The 25,466-nt window shown below is 45.9% G+C and overlaps 1 protein-coding gene across 1 annotated transcript in view; it reads right to left on the reverse strand.

Annotated features, from left to right (window-relative positions):
- Ppm1l (protein phosphatase, Mg2+/Mn2+ dependent 1L) overlaps positions 1-22,726 on the reverse strand; it is a 201,985-nt gene extending 179,259 nt beyond the window's left edge. Inside the window, exon 1 of the mRNA XM_041659137.1 lies at positions 21,655-22,726. Coding sequence (XP_041515071.1) covers positions 21,655-22,053 — 399 coding nt within the window. The 5' untranslated portion in view covers positions 22,054-22,726. The remainder of the gene's footprint in view (positions 1-21,654) is intronic.
- Positions 22,727-25,466: the final 2,740 nt, after the last annotated feature.

The raw sequence follows: 25,466 nt of genomic DNA on the forward strand, positions 1-25,466 counted from the left end.
GACAGCTCCATCCTTCTCCTTCTAGAATAAAACGAACGTATCGCCACCTCTCCACTAGCTGGCCCCTATGCCAGGAATGTTCTTCCTCCAGATCTTAATATAGTTAAGCCCTCATAATTCCAGTCTCAGTAAAATGTCACTTTATCCAAGAAGCCTCTTCTTGTCTCTACAACCTAAATAAGCATATTTAATGTCCTACCTCTCCTATTTATACTTTGAATCACATTGCTAATCACCACTTGACATTTTCTTATTTTTTTAAAATATCTTTCTTTATTCCCTACTAGGCTCAAATTTCATGGTCTGGATATGATGAGTGAACACCTATAAATCCCAGGACTCAGAAGGCGGAGGCAGGAGGATAGCTAGTTTCAAACTGGCCTGAGTTACAAGATATGACCTTGTTTTCAAAGAAATAAGCAAACAAAACCCAAAAAGCAAGCCATGCCTGGGTGCTATTCTAAGTCCAGCTCCTAGAGTAGTGCCTGACATAAAGTAGTTCTTAATGAATGGGTCTGGAATGAATGGACGGACGGATGGATGGATGGATGGATGGACGGACGGACAGACGCATGGATGGATAAAACTTATAATTGTACAATAATACTAAAATGTGAGTTATTAAGGGAAAAAATAAGAAAAGAAACTGGCATGCTAGGGGATTGAACCATCATTAAGAAGTCTGGTAAATTCTAATTATGTCCCAGGTTATTTTAATCCATAATCTCATTTAAATCTTCACAAAACTCTACAAGTTACTTATTGTGTCTGTTTATTATTTACAGATGGGATTGGGAGAGATCTTGTAAATAGCTCAGCATCAAAACTTACATGGCTTCACATCCCTCTGATGCTAAAAGTATCCTTAATCCGATCCTTTGATAAATAAATTCAATTGCTTGTTACACACACACACACACACACACACACACACACACGCACTTGGGTGGCGGGTTTTCTTTATTCTGTTGCTGACGCTGCTGTTTGGGTGATACTATGGGCTGAACCCAGAGCCTTTCTCACGTGTGCCAGGCAAGCACCGTACCACTGACTTCCATCCCCGGCTGTCACATCTTCATCTTTAGTAGTCGGGCTTTATTTTGTTTTACTTTGGGTTGCATTGTGGGTATGCTGCTTTGGTTTGGGATCAAACAGAACACTGCACATGTAGGCAAGTGCTCCAGCACCGAGCTACACCTGCAGGTCCCATTCATTCACTTTATGGCTGCCTCCGTGACCTCAGGACAACTGAAGTCTAGCACAAGGCTGAAGCTGTGACCATGGTTGTGACTGTAGCCTGAATCAAAAGATCAGGAAGTCCAGAAAGACAGTTGTGCTGGGTATAATGATGTGGGAGTCCCCTCTCTGTGCTGTGATTACCATAAACGAATAAAGAAACTGCCTTGACCTGTTGATAGGGCAGAACTTAGGTAGGCAGGGAAAACTAAATGGCATGCTGGGAGAAAGAAAACAGAGTCAGAGAGTCGCCATGGATTCGCCAGAAACAGATGCTGGGAATTTCACCCGGTAAGCCACTGTCACATGGCAATATACAGATGACTAGAAATGGGTTAGATTAAAATAAGAGTTAGCCAATAAGAAGCTAGAGCTAATAGGCCAAGCAGTGTTTTAATTAATATAGTTTCTGTGTGATTATTTCGGCTCTGGGTGACCAGGACAAACAAGCAGCCTTCTTGCAACAGTATAATGGATAAAAAGCTCTTGGTGTAAGATGTCAAGTCAGGAAGACCTGCAAGTAGGGCAGCCCTCAGTCTTCTCCTCCAGGCCACCACCTCTCAGAGGCTGATGTTCAAGAATTCACACATAACCATCAAGGTCACCTACAGAATGACTGTACTGTCATGTCTAAGAAACATCACAAAAGAGATGTAAAAATGGCAGAACTATGTCCTCTACTTAAGAATCCCTTTTGCCAGTGTTTCTATCTCTTCTAGCACCCCCTTGCCTTCCTGCACAATGTGCCCAAAAAAAGGGGTTCTCTTCAAGGAAAAGTTCTTTGAATGAGAAAAGTAAGTAATGCCCTCACATTCCCTCCCTAATATCGAAACGCTGTTGTAGGTTAAGTCGCGTACAAGCCAGGAAACCGGTCACACAGCTTCTGTTTTTAACACTGCACTCAGCTCTTCAGGTGTCAATAAACTCACTGACCCTGCTTCCCTCTGAGCTGAGGGACTCTGTTCTGTGGCCTCTGAGGCCCTGTGGGGACACCTCAGGCTGCTCTGTTGGCGTTTTCTACTGCCAGTGACAGTGGAATGTGTACAAGTAAAAGGCCTTTAAGCCTCTGTACTGGCTGAAGCATTTAGTTCTAATGAAAATGAAACAGGACTTCAAAGAAACCACCTAGAGCCCTGCCTGAACATCCTACAAAGAGCGCCTAAAAATAACTCAACGGAGTGGCTTCAACCTGAGTACCATCGTCCTACACAATTTCCTCTCCAACGCGGACGAGAAAATATGCAAGTTGTTATATATAGAAATCAGAATGCTGACCCTTGAGGGAGCCAGATACAGCTGGTCTCCCAAGAATAGCATCCGCCATTCCTCTGTGCCCTCCCTGTATCCTGACTCTGCCATTCCAAAGTGCAGAACCAACTGAAGGGAAAATTCACAAGTAACAAAACCCTCAGAAAGTCTACCCTGCAGTGATACCTCTTATCCTCAGAAGACATCCACTGCATAGCAGACTCTCTCCTGTCTCCATGCTTTCCAGAGGCTATATTCCCAAACACGACCTTCTACCCCAGTGCTTCTCAACCTTTGGCGTGCGACCCCTTTGGGGGTTGCATATCAGATATTTGCATTATGATTCATAACAGTAGCAAAATTACAGTATGAAGTAGCAACAAAATAATGTTATGGTTGGGGGTGACCACAACACGAGGAACTGCATTAAATGGCTGCAACATTGGGAAGGTTGAGAAACACTGGTCTAACTGAGACCCCTAAAGGGCTCAGATCCACACACTCGCTACTTTTCAAACTGGCCAACTTCCCTTCTCAACTTACTTCCTCTCGGCACATACTTACATAAAACATATTTGCGAAGAATTGTCTACATCTTCACCCAGCTAAGATGTTTAGAGGCTACTGTTAAAGAAGCAGGTTTGATTTCTATGGTGCTGAATGGGATCAGTAAAACTCAGAATGCTAAAACTGATCATCTACATTCACACAAACAAAAGTTTTATCAAACACAGAAACAGCACATCACTCATGAATACAAAAGTCATCAAAATACAGTGATAACAGCTGGAATAATTAAACGGACATCGAAGCCTGACCTCAGAAAGTCTCTTAGCCAGGAAGCTGCCCGGGTGGATACCACCACACTATCGGCATGGGCAATTCCACTGAGCTGTAAATACCTGGGACTGTGGGGATTTAAAATAAGACAGCTTATGCGGGGTGCATGAAATGTAGTGAGAGAAAAACTACGCGCACCGACCAGCGTTGCCATCCGTCAGAGCTGGGAAGTGGAGCTATTCTGGGAAAGCAGGGAATCACGCTAAACTATTTCACATTCATATTGCTGATGGCTCAAAGGTTAAAAGTAATGAATACATTAAAATACTAGAAAAGTAACAGGTCGTTATTATCTCTAAATATGAAACTGCTTTCTAAATAAGATATAATATCTCAGAATAATAAACTGCTATATTTGATGGCTTGATCTTTTTTAGCTACAAAGAAAGAAAAAAGCAATGTTGAAGCCAAAATATGATTAACAAACGGCAAAATATACTAACACATATATAAAGAGTACTGCACATATAGCACTGTCTGCGAAAGCAAACACCCTGGGGAAATGCCAATGTCCATCAGCAATGAGTAGTTAAATAGCAGTTCATCTGTGTAATAAAATACTATGGTAATTTGAAAGAAAATGTCCCCCAAAGGGAGTGGCACTATTAGGAGGTGTGGCCTTGTTGGAGGAAGTGTGTCACTATGAAGGTGGGCTTTGAGGTCTCATATGCTCAAGCCATGCCCCGTGTTCCAGACCACTTCCTGTTACCTCCGGGTCAACATGTAGGACACTCTGCTACTTCTCCAGCAGCATGTCTGCCTGCATGCCACCATGTCCCACCATGATGATAATGGACTGAGCCTCTGAACTGTAAGCTACCCAATCAGATATTTTTCCTTTCTGAGTGTTGCTGTGGTCATGGTGTCTCTTCACAGCAGTAGAAATCCTAAGACAAATGCTGAACAGCCAGTAAAAGGAACTCAGCAGATCTCCAGAACATACTGAGTGAGAAACACAAGGCACAGAAGCTTCCACACAGCTATTTACTTAAAAGGAAGGAGAACTTGAATCAAACAGACATGTTTGCACACACTTCAAATGTCATCCCAGAAACAAATGGAAATTGATAATGATGGTCCCCTTAAGGAGTTTGGAGAGAATTCAGTTTTTTTAATATATTTTTATGCTATGTATATGGGTGTTTTGCCTGCATGTATATCTATGCCCCACTTTGGGGAGGCCAGAAGAGGGCATTAGATCCCTTGGAACTAGAGTTACAGCCAACTATGAGCTTTCACGAGGGTTCTGGGAGCTAACCCAGGTCCTCTGGAACAGCAGCCAGTCCTCTTAACCACTCCACCATCTCTCCAGCCTCAAGAATTTAATTTTATGCTTTGTTTTGTTTTCCAGGACAGGTTTCTCTGTTGATAGCCCTAACTGTCCTGGAACTAGCTCTTGTAGACCAGGCTGGCCTTGAATTTACAGAGATCCATCTGCCTCTACCTCCTGAGTGCTGGGATTAAAGGTGTTCACCACCACTGCCAGGCCAAGAATTCAATTCCTTTATTGACCATATTTTCACATTGTCTGAAATTTTTAGCTTCAGTGTTGTATATTACATAAAGTGATACATCTTTCACATTACTCTCAGACTTGCAAGGTTTAGGAAATCACAAGCTTTTCTTTAAAAATGATTGTTTCTTAGGCTGGGAAGACAGTTCCACGGGTCGAGGGCTTGCCACACAAGTGCAAGAGCCTGCATTTGATGGCCAGAACCCACACGACAGGGTGAGACAGTGCAGGACTGGAAGACCAGTGCTCCTGAACCGAGACAGGAAGTGGAGGTGGGAATGTCTAGAATCTCACAGGCCAACTAAGCTGAGGTACGCAGCAGTGAACAAGACAGCCCGTCTCAAACATGGAGGAAGGCAAGAACCCACGTCCAAAGCGGTCATCTGACCTCCACACGCATGCATGGCGCCCGCAAATGCCATGGCACACGCACATACCCACTCACATATACACACATAAATATATACACTTATATACATACAAATATTGTTTTACAAATATTTAAAACTATTATTTCTCATACAAATCTTAAAATTTTGCAGAACCTTCAAGGTGTTCTCAGAAGCAAATTTTCTAAATGTTTCTTTTCCTCTAAAACTGTGGATAATTAGACCATTAAACACGATAGTTTAGTCACAGGCTTTATATAAACTCTACGTCTAGAGTAAACACACACTTTCTAAAGCCTTGGGGGAAGAAATAAAGAATAAATGAACTGGGTAAAAAAAGAACACATGCCCCAAATCTAAGTCTTCAGATACGAGAAACAACTTAGCAGTTTGCCAAAGTCTGAGAAAAGTTTCCAGTGACCAAGAGAACAATCACAGAGCCAGACAAACTGGTCACAGGGGACCCTTCAGGGCCACTTTCCGGAACAATCACTGCTCTGTCGTCCCATGCCCAGTCTGTTGATAGGCACACCTTTCCTTCACCCTCCGCATTCAGTCTTGAGATAAGTCTAAGAGGCGAGCATACATCACCACTGTAAACTAACCCCAACTCGACACAAGGACTGGGAACATAACAAGGTCCTGCTAATATAAACCAGTCAGGTGGTGAGTTTGCCCTTCGGAAAGCATATTGGGGGGGGGGGGGAGGAATTATAAATTTTTAAGAAACTCAATAATTATTAGGTCCAACTTTTTGTGGATTTTTTGAAAGGTGAGCTTCAAATTATGCTTATACTTTAGGCTATACTATAGATATGCTGGACTGGGAAACAGCATATGTTAACCTCATTCTACACTGCACGGCATGCTCGCCGCTGCTGGCTTCTTCCCACGGGCCTGCTCGTATCCATTACAGCTCCTCTATTGCGGAAAGTCACAGACATAAATCTAGAAGTCATCTGGCCTGGAGTCTTACAAAAGTTAGGGAGACAGCCCAGTGGTTAGGACTGCTGAGTGTGCAAGAAGGTGAACCTGAGTTTGGATTCTCAGAAGCCACATAAGAAGCCAGGTGTGGCCGGCTGTAGGTGACAAAGACAGGAGGATCACTGGGACTTGCTGGGTGTGAGCCTAGCTGGACAGTCAGTGAGAGGTGTCTGGAGGGAATAAAGGCAAGGAGTGAGCCAGAAGGGTGCTCAACATTCTCCTTTACTTGTACACACATGTGTGTAGGTACCACATATACCCCCCACCAGATCACACAGAGAGTGTGTATGCGCTCCTCTCCTCTCTATTTCCTCTCTATTTCCTCTCTCTCTCTCTCTCTCTCTCTCTCCCTCTCTCTCTCTCTCTCTCGCACTGATTTTTAAGATACTTAGCTCTTAAAGAATACACATTTATACCATGGCTCAGGAGTTCCACTGATCATACAGAGGCCATAGTGAGTCTTCAGAAAAAGTACTATTTTCAACAACCACTATTTGGGAAAGCAAACTATGTTAAACTTTCCATCAGTTGTAAACAGGCTTATATCACAGAATTACACAATTCAGTAACAAGCTTTTCTGAAGGACACTTAAGAATCACGAACAGGTCCGGCAGATAATCTAGGACGAAGCATAGACGATTGGACTGCGAATGAGAAGCGAGAACAGGTGACAAGGAATGCCAACCCAACAAGTCCTCTAGGATGTGTTTGAAATCTTCTTCACATGATATGTTACCTTTAAAATAAGAAAAACACAGATTCAAAATCTTTTTAAAATCTGAAAATTTTTAAAATTTAAAATCTTTTAACGGTTTGTTAAAAGCCAATCGTTTCGGTCTAGAGATAAGGCTGGTGTTTTAGAAATCAGCTAAATAAAGGCACGGTTTATACTTGCTTTTCAACAGATGGTCTAACAGAGAAATGAGTGTAAGCCTGACCACACAGACCAGAGGGACCCGACCTCTCCATCCTGAAATTCTTTTAATGCTCATGGCCAGGGCTCTGCGCAAGCTGCTATGCCCTGGGAATGACCTAACTCCGACAGCCTGCCATCCTCGCAGGAGTATAGCATGGGTCTGTGGTGCCGGAAACACACATCCCAGTTCATTTCCAACACACACCAGATGGGACGAATGTCTCTGCAAAAGGCCAGCACCGCAGCTGTGGCACTGAAACCAGCAGATCTGAGGAAGGTGACCGCCCATGGGCATCGGGGTTCTTCCTACAGCAGGAAGATGCTCTGGATGAGGCCGGGGCTGCAATGGTGCAACCTCATGAGCACATTAACTGCATACTTTAGAGGGGTGGATTTTATGCTACGTGAATTATATCTTAGCATTTTTTTAATATTCAATACTAACTCTAACCTTTTCTTCCTTCCTTCCTTCCTTCCTTCTTTTCTTCCTTCCTTCCTTTTCTTTTTCTTTTTTTCAAGACAGGGCTTCTCTGAGTAGCAGTTCTGGCTGTTGGCCTCAAACTCACAGAGATCCACAAAACTTCTGCCTCCCAAGTGCTGGGATTAAGGTGTGCGCCACCACCGCCTGGCTCCATACTTACCCTTAAAATCATTTTATTTCATCTGAGCGTGTTACACGTGTGCACACGAGTGTGGAGGCCTAAAGTCGTCGACGTCAGGGGTCTCCCCGGACCACTCTCCACCGTACTTTGTGAGACAGTCTAACCCGTTGGTTCTGCTAGGCTGGTTAGCCGATGTGCTCCAGGGACCCACCTGTCTCTGCCTTGCAGCCCCCAACATCAGGGTTCTAGACATCGGCCCCCGAGCCCAGCTTTTGCGTGGGTGATGTGAACTTGGGCCCTCAGGTTTGCACAAGCATTTCACCGTCTCAGCCACCTCCCCAGCTGCCAGAATCTTCGGTTATTTGAAACTCTAAACCACAGAGGATGCTCACACCTGCAGTCCCAGTACTCAGGAAGCTGAGGCTGGAGAATTATCGTTGAGTCTGGGGCAGCACGGACAATGTAGTGAGTTTCAGACTAACCTGGCCTACACAGAGAACCTGTCTTAGCAAAAAACAAAACAAAAAAAAAAAACAACAAAAAAAAACAAAACAAAAAAAACCTCTCCTGGATAAATAAAATAAATCCTAATAAAAAGGATAATAGCCAAAAATTGAGCAGTGGAATTCTGAAGATACATATGGAAATTTAGCACAGGCAAACTGAGTACACACAGAAAGCTGGAAGAGACACACACTCTAGGTGGGCAAGTTCCCAAGGTTTCCAGCATTTCTGTGTTCTCTGTTTTGATTCTGAAAGGAAAACACATAAAGGGCCTTCAATTCAATTCACAGTCTGTATTTCTTTCCCTGAGAAGCCGCCTTTTGAAAACTTCCCTCCAGTGTTCTGAACATGCCCAGACAGAAACTGGGCAGACACGCGGCAGTCGTGGCTTCTAGAAGGTGCTTACGCTTCGGCCTAATCACCTCCTTGTACTCAGGAGATGAGTCACCCAGCGCTGTAGCCCCCTCCACCACAGGATTTCTTTCTCCTTATGTCCTGGGCTTTGACTGTTAAATGCTTTTTAGAGAGGACAGCTAGAGGCCTGTGCAGCTGGGCCATTTACTTCCCTTTTATTTTCGTATAATAGACAACCCTGTGTTCAGCAGACTTTTGTAGTTTGAATAAATAAAAGCAGAGAACACATTACCTATTCGTAGAAGAACCACAGGATCACTCGGTCCGACTTAACAGCCCCAGGAAATTCCTTTCCAAGAGACATGCTTTTGAAAGCAAAGGGGATAAAAATGCATCTACCAAGACCATTCATAATGTTCGACCTGTCTACTATAGCTGTTAAGAGTTTGCACAAAGCATGAGACATTCCACATGATACTAAAGAAAAATACTCCCCCCCCCCCAAAAAAAAACATAGTTTGCAAAAGAGAACAGGAACAGAAGATGGGAGGAGTGGTCATAATCTATTTCTTGAGCTGAATGTTGAGTCAGTTCACTGTGTAGAATTTTGCTGATTGTTTTTTGAATGTATGTATTTCTATAAAAACTAAAGAGCTGAGCATGGTGGCCACGCCTTTACTCTCAGCCTCCAGGAGGCAGAGGCAGGCAGAGCTCTGAGTCTGGGGCCAGCTTGGTCTACATGGTGAGTTCTGGGCCAGCCATGGACTCTGCCTCAAAAGAAGAGAAAGAAAAAAAGACAGGAAGGCAGGAAGGCAGGAAGGCAGGAAGGCAGGAAGGCAGGAAGGCAGGAAGGAAGGAAGGAGAGAGGGAGGGAAGGAGTGGAAGAAAGAGGAGGAAGTGAAGAAAGGAATGAGGGATAGAGAAAGAGAAAGAAAAGAAAGAATAAAAGCAGTCGGAGGAAACTAGATTGGTGACTCTGTGGTCAGAGCACTGACTGCTGTCAGGGGGGCCAGGTTCAGCTCCTGCCCCCCAAGGCAGCTCACAACCCTCTGTCTCTCTAGTTCCAGTTCCGCTGCCCTCTTCTGACCTCTGCGGGCACCAGCCATGCAAGCGGTGGACATATCTACATGCAGGAAAGCACCCATACACATAAAACAATAACAAATAAAGCCTTTTTAAAAATGCAAATAAATAGATGGAATTTAAATTCATCTCTTCACTAAACAAATTTCAGAATGATGATAACAGTGCTGGAGAGACGGCTCAGTGGTTAGGAACACTTGCTGTTCTTAGAACATTTCCCAGTGTCTCCATGGTGGCTCACAATCGTCTGGAACTCCAGGTCCAAGGGCATCTATCCCCTCCTCTAGACTCTGCGGGCGGTTAGCTTAAAAACAGCACACATAAGTCCATGCAGGCAAACATTCATATACAAACAGAAAATAAAGGACTGGACCATGTAGGCCTGGTCCTATATACACACCTGTCCATATAGGCAAACACTCATATATGTACATAAAAACAAAAGACTGAACCATGTGTATCGTGTGTGTGTGTGTGTGTGTGTGTGTGTGTGTGTGTGTGTGTGTGTACGGCTGAGGAAGCTTCGATTACACAGCAAGAGCCAGTCTCAAAAGAGCAAAGTCTGTGTGTGTGCCAGTTCGTCGCTGGTATAATCAGTGTTGCCTTGTGCTGAGTCTAAATCCTCTACACCGTCAAGAAGGAAAGAAAAAGCCCAAATCAAACTGAGCTGGGAGTACAAAGCACAAAGGAAGGAGGTGAGGGGAGGAGGAAGAAGAAAAAGGAAGCAGAGGGGCTCAGCACGAATGAAGACTTGACGCCGGAGAACCACACACGAGCACACAGCCTGCAATGCCCTCACCACTCACGGGAGCATGTGTTTACCCCGTGGCAGAGAAGAAGACGCTGTGCTCACAATGCATGGGTGACTTTCCTAAGATCAGACGGCTGTGAAGGACCCTGAATTCAAAGCTATGTCTCCAGAACTTCGAAGGCCATGCTGTCTCCAGTCCCTTCCCAGGCTGCCAAAACAGGTTAGACCTGAATGTCCCATACCAATGCTCAGCAGAGTTGCCAGGAAGGCAGATGAAGGGACAGAATGCCCTCTGCTCTCTCTTCTGAAAACACTGGAGAATAAAATCCCACTCAGGCCACAAGTCACAGGGAGGAAGAAAAGGTAAACATCAACTTCCTTGTACTCTGAGTATAAATTGCCAGGCTGGTGCCCATCTCTAAATTCCCTCTGGCATCGAAGCGATGCCTGGTTAAAAATAACACTTCTAATATGGCATTATCATCATCTTTGCAAACCGACTTTTAAAACCATCAGACAAATTCATCTTACTACTAACTCCAAAAACTCATATTTATCCTGCTTTGTATCCTTGGCTGAAACTTTCAGAACAAATTTTCTCAAAGTGTTCATATACAGAAAGACATAAGACATTCTTCTTTTTTAAAAAAAATGCCTATTGGTGCCTGAAAACCTCAGACTATTGCTCATTTACTCAACTATTATACTGAAGGTACAGAAGTGGTACTATTAGCCAATCTACAGACCCACATGCAGAAGGATGAAACTAGACCCTCGGCCTCTCTGCACCAAACTCAGCTGAAATTGATAAAAGACCTTAATACATGTCCTGAAATTCCAAAAGTTATACAAGAAAACACTACAAGACAAAGCAGAGACTGTCTGCAAAGGACAAAGGACTTCAGTAGTTCTGGAAATTAGACCAAGAACTGAAAATGGAGTCATGTGACAATAAAAAGTGCCTGCACAGCAAACTGAGTCAGGAGAGAGCTTGCAGCCTGGGAGAAAAACTTTGCTAGCTGCACAGCGGTTGGTGAGTTAACGTCCAGAAATTACAAAAATTCCAAAAAATAAATACCAAATATCCAACTAGTCAATCAATAAATGGACTAATGGAATGACCAGATGGTTTTCAAAAATAAAGTATGATGTCCAGTAAAGACATGAAAAATATTGAATAGCTATAGACACCAGGGCAGTAAAAATTAAAGCTACATTTAAAGTCTATCTAAAAGAATGGGTACCATGAAGAGGAAAAAAGATAAAAGCTGTCAGATAAAAATTGGCAATAATACAAGGTGAGGGGCCCCTTATACACTGCTGGGAACATAAACTGTGTACAGCCTCTATAGAGGCTTCTCAGAAAACTAAAAACAGCTACCCGTGGCTCGGGAGGCAGTGGCATGTGGATCTCTCTGGTCTACGAGGTGAGTTCCAGGACAGCCAGGGTTACAGAGTGAGACCCTGTCTGGGGAGGGAGAAGGAAGAGGAAAGAAATTGGGTAGAGGATTAAAGATAGAGCTTAGTAATAAATTACATACTTACTTAGCATGCACACAGTCCTGGGTTTGATCCCTAACACAAAGAAAAAGGGTGCGTGCGCGTGTCTCTCTCTCTCTCTCTCTCTCTCTCTCTCTCTCTCTCTCTCTCTCTCTCTGTGTGTGTGTGTGTGTGTGTGTGTGTGTGTGTGTGTGTGTGTGGTTTCAATACAAAATATCCTGACGGGCTTAGTCCCTACTTGCTGTCAAAATGATAAAGTGATCGGACCATGAAGGTACTAATTAACCTATCAATGAGTTCACAGTTAAATACCCAGGTGGAGGAAGTAGGTGACCAATGGCACACCTTTGGATGGTATATCTTGCCTCAGTACCCTCGTCTCATGTTATTGGCTGCCATGAAATGCAGGTATCACCGGCCTGACCCTTCCTCCATGACAGTCCTTGTGCCGTGACATTTCTACTTTGCCATAGATAAAAGCAATGAAGCCAGACTGAGACCTAGCTGAGACCTGTGAAACATGACCCACTACAGATCGCTCTTCCTTTAAAAGGGTTTTGGATTTTCTCAGAGACTTCTGTCATGGTGCCAGGAAAGTGACTAACATTCCCATCCAGGCTCTTTTGAAAACAGCATTACTACAGTACCTCCCCATCACTACAGTATCCTCCCATCACTACAGTATCCTCCCATCACTACAGTATCCTCCATCACTACAGTATCCTCCCCATCACTACAGTATCCTCCCATCACTACAGTATCCTCCCATCACTACAGTATCCTCCCATCACTACAGTATCCTCCATCACTACAGTATCCTCCATCACTACAGTATCCTCCATCACTACAGTATCCTCCCCATCACTACAGTATCCTCCCATCACTACAGTATCCTCCCATCACTACAGTATCCTCCATCACTACAGTATCCTCCATCACTACAGTATCCTCCCATCACTACAGTATCCTCCCATCACTACAGTATCCTCCATCACTACAGTATCCTCCATCACTACAGTATCCTCCCATCACTACAGTATCCTCCCCATCACTACAGTATCCTCCCATCACTACAGTATCCTCCCATCACTACAGTATCCTCCATCACTACAGTATCCTCCATCACTACAGTATCCTCCATCACTACAGTATCCTCCCATCACTACAGTATCCTCCATCACTACAGTATCCTCCCCATCACTACAGTATCCTCCCATCACTACAGTATCCTCCCATCACTACAGTATCCTCCATCACTACAGTATCCTCCCCATCACTACAGTATCTTCCCGTCACTACAGTATCCTCCCGTCACTACAGTATCCTCCCGTCACTACAGTATCCTCCCATCACTACAGTATCCTCCCATCACTACAGTATCCTCCATCACTACAGTATCCTCCCCATCACTACAGTATTCTCCCATCACTACAGTATCCTCCCATCACTACAGTATCCTCCATCACTACAGTATCCTCCATCACTACAGTATCCTCCCATCACTACAGTATCCTCCCCATCACTACAGTATCCTCCATCACTACAGTATCCTCCCATCACTACAGTATCCTCCCATCACTACAGTATCCTCCATCACTACAGTATCCTCCCATCACTACAGTATCCTCCCATCACTACAGTATCCTCCCATCACTACAGTATCCTCCCATCACTACAGTATCCTCCATCACTACAGTATCCTCCCATCACTACAGTATCCTCCCATCACTACAGTATCCTCCCATCACTACAGTACCCTTTCATCACTACAGTATCCTGCCACTATGAAGCAGTTTGCCAGACTTCCAATTATGCATGGCAGTTAAATTTTCTAAATCACTTTTCTGATCTTAAAAAGCAAAGAGGCTGAAAGAGGAGGATCTTGAACAAGGGGCCGACCTGTACCTGGAAACCAAGGGAGCCTTCGTAGAACCATTCTACTTCATCAGGATGGTGACAGCTCCATAGAAAGTTGAAGCCCAAGAATTTTATTTGATGGATCACCTGCTCCCAGTGCTGAGAAGTTTACTTTCCAAATAAATGCTCTTAACATAAAATAGGTAACCTAAAACCATTGTGTATATCAAAATGGACAGTATTCAAATACGGAAAACACAGTGAATGGGTTTCCGGGATGACGGCTGTTGACTGAAGTCTGATCTGAGCGACGAGGCCACCTACTTGTCTCTCATCTAACTCTGCAGTTTGCTCCCTCTGAATCATTTACACTCGTGTCCTTCTACACAAACTGTTATCTTCCCCTTCTCCCTCCAACCCAGCCTCAACTAAAACACCAGGATACCATGGATGTCAGGTTCTTCTCACAAGTATCCCAGATTATTCCTGTAAGCTCTCTCAGACACACCAGTACATACTTAGGCTGATGGGTACCCTGTAGCCCTCAGATTCTAAACTACTTCACCTCCCCAGAGTTAGACAGAGCTTCCTGAACAGCTGGGGACATAACTCCGTGGACAAAACGCTTGCCACACAGGCTTGTGGGCCGGAATTTGGATTACCAACACCCACAAGACAACCAGGTAGGTGCGATGGCCCATTTATAATCCAGCACTCAGGAGTTTTGTGGGCAGTTTTGACAGGCAGTTTTGTGGGCAAGCTGGCCAGATAGATGGCCAAATTAGCAAGGTCCAAGATCAAGGAGAGACACTGCCTCAGTAATTAAAGTGCAGAATGATCCGCCTGACATCCACTTCTAGCCTCTAGATACATATTCAGACACACATGCAAGAGCGAGTGTGCGAATACACGCACACTGGGAAATATACATGCACATTAAACACACACACTTGAGATTATACATGCACATCACAAACACACATGCATATGCGCACACACAAATGCTTCCTATGGGCAGAGAATACACTGACTCATCTTTGGACATCACGCAGCTGAACCCTGTTTTCCACACGTGGAAGACCACACAGATAAAGGCTGTTGAAGCCGTTGAACTGGCTTTCTTACTGGTTTAGAAGATGCACAAAGTCAGCCGGGCGGTGGTGGCGCATGCCTGTAATCCCAGCACTCGGGAGGCAGAGGCAGGCGGATCTCTGTGAGTTCGAGACTAGCCTGGTCTACAAAGGGAGTTCCAGGACAGGCTCCAAAGCTACAGAGAAACCCTGTCTCGAAAAAAAACAAAAAAAAAAAACAAAAAAAAAAAAAACAGAAGATGCACAAAGTCATAGCTAGTCTCCTGCATTCACCTGCCCAGATGCTCCCGAGAACAGAAGAACAGAAGAGAGGACCTCACTGAAGAAGAAGAAGAAGAAGAAGAAGAAGAAGAAGAAGAAGAAGAAGAAGAAAGATTGTTTTGAAAAATGTTAACGAATCATTTTAAAGCCAAAGTCATCTTTATTTTCTCTTAGGCCCTAAAGCATTTCTCCTCAGTAAATCCCCGGGTCTCTTGTACACCACAGTGGGAGGGCTAAGCATTACTAACCTCAGTTGTAACGTCTGAAGAGCAGACTGTACCATGTGTAATTTATCTAGTTAGAGCTATATCTTATTTCAGAGGGAGCCAATGAATCTCACATAACTACATGCAATACCACGAGATAATAAAGTGACATATATAAAGGGAGAAGGAGAAAAATGGGACAAAGGGAAATTGAATGTAGAAAAGATAAGCTATCCCGGGAGTGAGGTTAGCATGCCAAATGAACGCATTCTATAAAGGTCCACACTTCTAGAGGACAGAGCTTTGGCTCAGCTCTTCCAGCAGCAAAAGATACAGGATGACTGGGTTACACGATTCAGTACCCTTAAGATGTAAACAAGAAGGTAGCAGGGTCTTTACAGAAAGGGCACTATGTAATGCTCCAAAATCCTCAATAACATCCTTGTGGCTGATCTGTCACGGCTTTGGAAGACATTCCTCATAACAACCAAGTGACAGCACACGCTGGAGAAGGAGTGCACACGCTGGAGAAGGAGTGCACACACTGGAGAAGAAGTGCACACACTGGAGAAGAAGTGCACACACTGGAGAAGTGCACACACTGGAGAAGAAGTGCACACACTGGAGGAGTGCACACGCTGGAGAAGGAGTGCACACACTGGAGAAGAAGTGCACACACTGGAGAAGGAGTGCACACACTGGAGAAGTGCACACACTGGAGAAGAAGTGCACACACTGGAGGAGTGCACACGCTGGAGAAGGAGTGCACACGCTGGAGAAGAAGTGCACACGCTGGAGAAGGAGTGCACACACTGGAGAAGATGTGCACACTCTGAAGGAGTGCACACGCTGGAGAAGAAGTGCACACACTGGAAAAGAAGTGCACACACTGGAGAAGGAGTGCACACACTGGAGAAGAAGTGCACACACTGGAGAAGAAGTGCACACGCTGGAGAAGGAGTGCACACACTGGAGAAGATGTGCACACTCTGAAGGAGTGCACACGCTGGAGAAGAAGTGCACACACTGGAAAAGAAGTGCACACACTGGAGAAGGAGTGCACATACTGGAGAAGTGCACACACTGGAGAAGAAGTGCACACACTGGAGGAGTGCACATGCTGGAGAAGGAGTGCACACGCTGGAGAAGATGTGCACACTCTGAAGGAGTGCACACACTGGAGAAGATGTGCACACGCTGGAGAAGGAGTGCACACGCTGGAGAAGGAGTGCACACGCTGGAAAAGTGCACACGCTGGAGGAGTGCACACACTGGAGAAGTGCACACACTGGAGAAGTGCACACGCTGGAGAAGTGCACACGCTGGAGAAGGAGTGCACACGCTGGAGAAGGAGTGCACACGCTGGAGAAGTGCACACACTGGAGAAGAAGTGCACACGCTGGAGAAGAAGTGCACACACTGGAGGAGTGCACACACTGGAGAAGGAGTGCACATGCTGGAAAATACTAGCAGCTGTTCCAAAAAGAGACCCAGGTACAAAGCTCCTTGTGGGTCTAGACTCCATTCTGACTAAAAACCCTGAAATACAGAGGCTGGATACACCACTTGACTTTGAAAATAAACAAAGTTTTATGTCGATGTCTGCGATATGTCTACAGTTTTGTGACATTCTCAGAGGAAAGGCTGACTCAAAACAAGTATTACTGATGAAAATTAAGACCTGGGTGCCTGGATCCTGCAGGCAAGCCTATGTCGTTTCTCAGCTGAGCCTTAATCTTGCACACAAGCCTACATGCTCTCTCATCTGATCCTGAATCCTGCAGGCGAGCCTACATGGTCTCTTATCTGAGCCTGGATCCTGCAGACAAGTCTACACGGTCTCTTATCTGAGCCTGGATCCTGCGGACAAGCCTATAAGGTCTTTTTTCTGAGCCTGAATCCTGCAGGGGAGCCTACATGGTTTCTCAGCTGAGCCTGGATCCTGCAGTCAAGCCTATATGGACTCTCATCTGAGCCTGGATCCCACAGACAAGCCTACACGGCCTTTTATCTGAGCCTGGATCCTGCAGGTGAACCTCCATGGATGCTCAGCTGAGCCTGGATCCTGCAGGGGAGCCTATATGGTCTCTCATCTGAACCTGAATCCTACAGACAAGCCTGTATGATTTCTCATCTGAGCCTGGATCCTGCAGACAAGCCTACACGGTCTCTTATCTGACCCTGGATCCTGCAGGCGAGCCTACACGGTCTCTTATCTGACCCTGGATCCTGCAGGCGAGCCTACATCGTTTCTCAGCTGAGCCTCAAGACTGGAACACTTGAGGTACGCTCTTGTCTGATAGAAATTCGAACGTTCTCAAGTGATGTGTCAAGATATATGTGACCTTTAATACAGGAATGCAGAAAACAATCCAATCACCTAGATAGATTTTGGCTAAAATTGCAAAGGATTGGTGGGTTTTCTTCTATACAGTACTTTAAAAACAACAACAACAACAAAAAGACAAGATGCCTTTTGCCTGCAGGTAAAATTATAGGTAAACGCACTACCAATAATTTTCCTAGATGATATATTTTGATTTTTATTTGTTCGGTTGGTTTGGTTTTCTGTTTGTTTGTTTGTTTGTTTGTTTGTTTTGAGACAGGGTCTCACTACTTAGCAACTCACTGTGTAGACCACATTGGCCTTGAACTCACAGAAATTCACCTGCTTCTGCCTCCCACATGGTTGGCACTAAAGGTTTGGGCCACCATGCTCAGTCCCTAGATGATGTTTTTGAAGTATAAAACTAGCACCTTTCTCTCTCTACTGACACAATCTGAGCTTCCCTTGTAACCTTTGGTTGTTTTGATAGTATGTTACACAAGAAAATCACCGCCATAGCTGCAGATACATTCACAAGCAGTCAACCATCTGTCCATACTGTGGTGGATAGAATGTTTCAAGGGTCCAAGAGAATAAAACTAAGAGCCTGGTCCCTTGGATCATAGAGATGAAGCTCTTTTAGACTTTGAACATCCAAATGAAGTCCTAGCCATCCAGTCTAGTTTTCAACACAAGGGCGGAGATGCATTTGTGCAAGAAAACAACAACAACAAAAACCTTGCTGAAACTCAACTCATAGGAGGTTGAAGTACTAATCAGACTCCCAATTTATTAATTGATCCAAGGGAATATTCCTTTCCAGTAATCAGAAAACATCAACCTGATTCCAGAGTGCTACTTTCTCAATGTTTGTAGAATCCTTAAATAATAATCAGAAGTTTACCAAATATTAGAAAGAGGGCACAGAGAATGTGAGGAACGCCTACTAAATTGGTTATGGGTGCCCAACGAAAGCTATCACTCGCACAGGCAAACCATCTCTCCCTTGGTTGCCACTGCCTCACCATGGCAGACTTCCAGCTCTTCTCTCCATTGAGTACGTCCAGCTAAGACACACTACAGCTGAAGAGGATTCACCTTACATGTATTACTGTCCCCCATTTCTTTTTGGATAAAACACTCCTAGAAAAAGCTGCTGAAGCAATTGGCCCAAGGTTACGGCAGCTACTAAGTCACAGAGATTCTAAGTCAAAGCACACAGGGCATGGTGGCTCAGGCCTATACACTCAGCATCGGGAAGTTAAAGGAGGGGTGGTTTAAAAGATTGCTCTTGTGTCCCCAGAACACCATACTTTTACTTTTAGTCTAGGAGTCTATCTCTCTTATTAGTCTGAAATTCCTGGGGAACAGAAGAGGTGGTCAGTCATCCCGAGAGTTCTACAGATAAACATGCAATTTTTGTTTTATCTGTCCAGTAAAAAGACCAACAAACCAAAAGTCTCAAACTAGCCATAGAGCCTTAAGAAGGTCACAGTGTCTCTGGCCATCAGCACCTCATCTAAAAAACAGGATGAAATCAACATATATGGATGAGATACACAAGGACATGAATATGTCTCTTCTGAATCTCAACAGTACTTTAATGGCTTGTCTTATCAGTATGAATTATCACAAAAAAAGTTTAACTTATTTACCCTCTGTGCTGTGTGTGTTGTGTGTGCTTGTGTGCATGTGTATATATACAACTCATCGTTCAGGAAAGGCTCCTTTTCTGAAAGGATGTAACAAACATCCAAAAAGTCAAACAGTGGCACCCTCCTCTGGTGAATGTTAAAGGAGCCAAGAACACAAACAACAAGACCTAGATGGTGGGATCTTTTTCAAATGAAGAGCAAGAGAATGAAAAAGACAAGAGAGAAGTCACTCAGTAGTATCTGGTATTATCCCAATCCTAATAGCCACCTAATAATGTATTTATAGCACTTCCTAGTTTACCTTTTTAAGATAAAACAAAGTCAAAGAGACCTGACTGCATGTGATAACAGGGGCTAAAACAATTGCTCTGTTTCCGTGAGGACTGGTGTCGTTAGCTATTTTACAAACAGCAAGCATTTTAACAGAAGGAGCAATAAGAAACATTTCACAGTTTGGCTAATAGTGGTCATATTCTCAGTTAAAACTTTCTTAAAATGCAATGAAAGCTGCGTACATGTAGAATGATGAGTTAAGGGAAGCCTCCAGCACACCCTTTTTTGGGTGGTGTATCTACCCCAGGCACTGCTAGAAAGTTCTCAACTGAAACTTCCGGCTCTGCAGCTCCCAGGTCTTCAAAGACTCCAGTGAAAAGATTCTAACAATCCAATCACAAGCGTGAGCCCAAACCATGCCAATATGTCCTATCTAGACAAGCACAGGCCAGTGTTCTACAGCTCGGATATTCCACCAAAACTTCTAGAGCTGTGCTTTCCAAACCCAGAGTCAGATTACCAACAACTGTCTTACTATAGATAGAAAATAAACACGTTTATTAAATTATTGACAGGGGAGAAAAATCACATAGTTTCCTTCACCCCCACTGATTTCAGGCACATAAAATGGCATTATGACTCAGTCATTACACTGTCACCCTTGGGACTCAGGTATCTTTTTGCACAGTGTGCAGCGTCTCCTATCTCAATTAGCATCCCGTCTTTCAACTGCTCTGTGGTCAAGGGGAGGAGCACTCCAAACCACCCGAAGACTTCAGAAGGATAATGAATGAGAAACTTTCATTCTGAAGGACCCATTACAAACAGGCAGAGGGGATGGAAAAAAAAAATGCTTAAAGTCTAATTCCAGTCTTATCACCTAAGCTTTGCAACTGTTTGGCATTCTCGGCAAAGTTGGCAGGTAGGCACCATACCTGGGCAAGATACGCAAATGATGAGTGAAGAATGAAGATAACCAATCAAAAGCTTCCTCGGTGTTTACCAAAACAAACAAAAACAAAACACTGCTGGACCAAAGAACAAGCAAACACCAAAGAAGAAGAAGAAGAAGAACAAGCCTTAGAGTTCCCAGAGGAGGAAGATGGGTAAGAGTGTGGTGGAGAAGAAGAGGCAGAGAAGGAGTAGGTGATAAGGAATGCTGCCAAGAAGGAGGTGGGGGAGTGTGATGCAATCCAAACAGTTACAAGTGTCCAACCGAGATAGATGTCAGGACAACGGCGCTGAGCTTTGCAGCCACATTTTAACACTCACGGCGTCTGGGCACAGGCCCAAGGGCAGGACCTCCAGGAAACCTGAGATTCCACACTCCCCAGTGTCAGAAATTTGCGAGAAAGACCTAAAGCAGGCTTTAGCCCATTTCCTGCTCCCAGATTAAACCCCTAGCAAAGGGCTATAGAAGAAAAGAGACATCGGTCTCCCCAAGCTGGTCACTGCACAGAGGTCAAGTGTGGCCACTGCCTGCTCTGCGCACAGCCACCTCTCCAAAAGCCAGGCAGTCAAAACCCACCACCGGGGAGGCATCTCTGATCCCTGTCCCATTGCACCAGCAAAGTTGACAGACTTGGGAAGAAGCGCAGCGTTGCCGCTGGGGGTCCTTCCCTAGAGCGAAGGAAATGAGAGAAGTCGGTTTCCTTCACCTTCACTGAGTCTATCCAGCAGATGCAGGCTTCTTCCCTTTAGGGGTGCACTGAAGGCACCACCGTCTTCCTTGGCAGCTAATTCGCCTCAAACCCTAGAATTAGGACAATGAGGCCAGAGGACAAACAAAGTTCACTGGATATACTATTAGTTCTCCCCGGAAAACTAGCAGTTATTTACTGGCATCTGACCTTGGTAAGTTTGTGTTAAAGCCGCACGAAATATCCAGTGTATGTCTCGGCTACACTGAACGCTCGGTCCCCAAGATCTCTTTGGAGGGGTCTTGGCAATTTAAATGACATCTGTCATCCCAGGTCATCACCACGCCCCTCTCACCCAGATCCGACCCCGCCACGCACGCGACGCCCGGTTATTTACACGCTCACGGACCCAGAGAACTCCTACCTCGCCGCCGTGCCCATCGAAGATCCCGAAGATGGACGGGTGCGTCTTGTTGGCCAAATCGGTGAGAACTTCGAAGCGATCTTCCATATGGTCTCTCCGGCCCTGGATGGAGTACACCGCCACATTATGGCTCTTGAACTCCCAGGTCTTGGAAAACTCGGCCTCTAGCACATCAAGTCCTCCAAGGCGATCGTTCTGCATAATCTCGGCCACCTTGCCCTTCACCATCTTCACCGCGTCCCGGCTGGACTTGACGATGGTCTTCACTTCGTCGGTGTGGAAGAAGTAACTCCACAGAGCCAAGCTGATGCACAGCAGAAAAAGCGTCTCGGGTCTCAGCAAGAAGTAACGCATGATGCGACCCAGCAGAGACAGCAAAGTCATTGTATCCTCTATCATTTATTATCCCTAGAGCCCCAACCAGCAGCAGCGACGCGCGCCCCGCAGCTCGCGGGGTCCGAGCTCTGCGGGCACAGCCCGCAGGGACTGAGGCGAAGAAGCAGCCCGGGCCGGGAGGATGAACCCACGACGGGTCAGAACAGGCGCCCAGAGCGATGGCAGTTTCCCTTTTGTCTAGGCAGCCCCGAGGCCCGTGCCCGCCGCCCGCGCCGCCTTCCTTCCCCGCGCTCTTTGTGAGACCGCAGCGACGGCGGCGGCGGCGGCCGCCGCGGGTGCCCTGGGTGGGCGACAGCAATCAAGTTAAAGTTGCGCCGAGCCGGTCCGCAACGGTGAACAGGATTTCGGGGAGCCGACGCCCGCGCGGTCCTTTTGGGGGTACCCCCTCGCGATTCCCGGGAGCAATCGGCAGGTGAGGAAGCGCAGGGCGCAAGAGCCCGGCGGCGGGCGAGCGTTGCACGTCCCCTCGATCGCCGGTGCCGGCGAGCGTGGCGACAGCGGAGCGCTGCGATTTCGTCACACACCCCGGGGGAGCCCGAGACAATAAAAGTTTTGCGGGCGCCTGGGCAAAGGCAGGGAGACAGCGAGCCGGGAAACGCAGCACGATGGGTGCGGAGCCACCGGCAGGCTCTGCCTGCCTCTCCCCGGCACCTCGCGGCTCGGCTCGGCTCGGCTCTGCTCGGCAGCGCCCGGCTCCGCTCGCCCCGCCCCGCACGCGTTGGCCCCGCCCCGCCCCTGGAGTGGAGCTTCTAGACCGCGTCGCGCTCTCACCCGACTGGGGGCCCTGAGGAGCTCGCTGTGGCGGACGCGCGTGGGCAGCAGGCAGGTCGAGGCGAACCGCGGGGGGGTGGGCGCGCGTCCAGCCGCCCAGCTCCAGCTGGTCGTCGGTTCTGCTTTGGGGGCCGGCTCCCGGGGACGCTGTGATAGGGAAGAGACTGCACTGAACGCTGGTTTCTCGGGCGACGCGGCTGCTAGCTGAGGAGCCGGGAGCTGCACGTGAACGGTTCCCCCTGCGGCACGCTGCACAGTGGTGCCGTCCACGCCTACCCCTTCCTAAGGCTAGCAAGATGGGACACATTTCCCCCGGCTCGCGAATCGAAACTGGGTGATTAGTTTGGCCACAAGAGGCTGTCGCCAACGAGGCCCGCCTGGATCTCCCGAGCGGCGGGACGCGGTCCGGGGCCCCAGCAGTTTTGCCCCTCGGATACCAAAATCGGGGACCTCAGAGCCGGAGATCGGGTTTGTATGGCAACCTCGGGAGATCCAGGAAAGGCTGGCCTCTAAAGATTGGGACTGTCCTGGTCGCCACGGAGTGTCCTCCGCGAGTGACTCTCCCTGCGGTTCAGGTTGGCAGTCTTCTGGAGGCTCCAAAGTGACAGCTACCTCCTCAGTCCTCGCAGAAGTTGAGGACAAGAGTATAAACAAGGGTGGACCTCGGCAGGATAACTTGAAATGTGGTCAAGGGCTGGTCGCCTGGAAAAAAAAAAAAACGAACAAGTGACCTTTAAAGGAAAATTTCCACTCTCTCTACCCCTGTCCACGAAGAACGGTGCTGATCCACTGGACTGGCGTTCAGGCTTCCAGATACCCTCCCAGCCAATGTGTCCCCCAAACTCTTCTGTTTTCTTTTGAGCCCAATTACGTTTTAAGCTTTAAATATAAGTTGGGCAGTGGTGGAGCAAATCTTTTAATACCTGCACTTGGGAGGCAAAGTGGATCTTTGTGAGTTCAAGGCCAGCCTGGTCTACAAAGCTAGTTCCAGGACAGCCAAACTGTTACACAAAAAAAACTTTGTCTAGAAAAACCGTGTGTGTGTGTGTGTGTGTGTGTGTGTACACTGGAAAGAAATAAAACAAAATGTTCACAGTAACTAAGTAACTATAACAATTCTCATTTTCTCCTTCAGATTTTTGTCTATTTTCCATAATTTCCAAAGTTTAACAAAAACCTAGACTTCCCTCACGACCAGAAAAAAAAGAATATCAATTTAAGTGGCACATATATGATCCCAACAATAGAAACATAAACAAATATGAACTGTTACGAGTATATTTTTGGAAACTAGAATGTGGTCTTCAGTATAAGCTGGGACAAAAGGTGAGTTCCACCACGCCTGGCTGCAAAGGTTTTTAGATGTAGTAGATGTTTCCATACACAGCAATGTTCTAATGAAGGTAGAGAGCTGTTATCTGTGTCTAGGATATAAGGAAGTTAAGGCCCAAAGGTGTTAAATGTCACAGTACAGCAAATAAGAAATTGAACCCAATTCTCATCATGCGTCCATTAATTGCCAGTGATACCGAGATGGTTGGTATAATTCTTATCTGATGACATTTCAGTTTATCTTTGTTACAGAAATCTCAACAGCAACAAAAACTATGTGGATTCGTATGCCACACATTTGGGACGAGCAGAGCTCTGTTAGTATCCGACACAACTACAAATAAGTTGTCCTTCACCTACACAGTAAACACCTAAAAACCCTGTTGCTTAAGTGAATTTTTTTTTCTGAATTTCACAGGAAAGAAAGAGGTAGTATAAAAGGCACACTGTACAAGTACTTTATACGTACAAGGAACTCAGTAATGAACACTGAGCTAATGGCAGTCCTACGTTTTCTTGAGATAGAAGAGTGACAGTTACTAGGTAAAGACTGGAGAGATGGCTCTGTTGGTGACATGCCTGCTGCTCATGCCCACTGAGTTCAGATCCTGTCTTGCTTAGAGTGTCTGTTACTGAGAAGGGACACCATGACCACAGAAACTCTTATAGAGGAAACCACTTAATTAAGGCTGTCTTCCAGTTCTGAGGTCCATTGTTATCACAGCAGGAAGCCTGGCAGCACCCAGGCCAACATGATAGAGAGGGAGCTGAGAGTTCTGCACCAGGATCCACAGGCAGCAGGAAGTGAGAGTGATACTGAGCCTGGCTTGGACTTCTGAAACCCCGAAGTCCACTCCCCAGTGACACACTTTATCCAACAGGGCCACACCTCCCAATAGTGCCACTCCCTGTGAACCTATGAGGACCATTTTCATTCACATTACCACAGATCCCAAGACTGTGTCAAAAGTTGGACATGCACCTGTGGTCCCATTGTTGGGGAAGTGGAGACAGGTGTATCTCAGGACTTGTTGGCCAGTCCAATGCGTAAGCTCTACATTTAGTGTGAGACCCCATCTCAAAAAAATATGACCAGTAAACGCACTCTCTAGTATGATGTTTCATTATGTCCTCATCAGTTTTTGGTTTTGCTACCTTATACAAAGTTAAAAATATTTAATGTGGTTTACCTTCTCAGTCTGTAGGTAATGAAAGTGATAAAAAAAAAAAAAACCTCTGACATAGAGGTTGGAGAGATGGCTCGGTGATTAAGAACACTTGTTGCTCTTGGTGAGGACCAGGTTCAGTTCCCA

Source organism: Microtus oregoni, unplaced genomic scaffold, assembly GCF_018167655.1.
Source record: "Microtus oregoni isolate MIOR12 unplaced genomic scaffold, Mior012 000010F_ref0000083, whole genome shotgun sequence".
NCBI lineage: Eukaryota > Metazoa > Chordata > Mammalia > Rodentia > Cricetidae > Microtus > Microtus oregoni.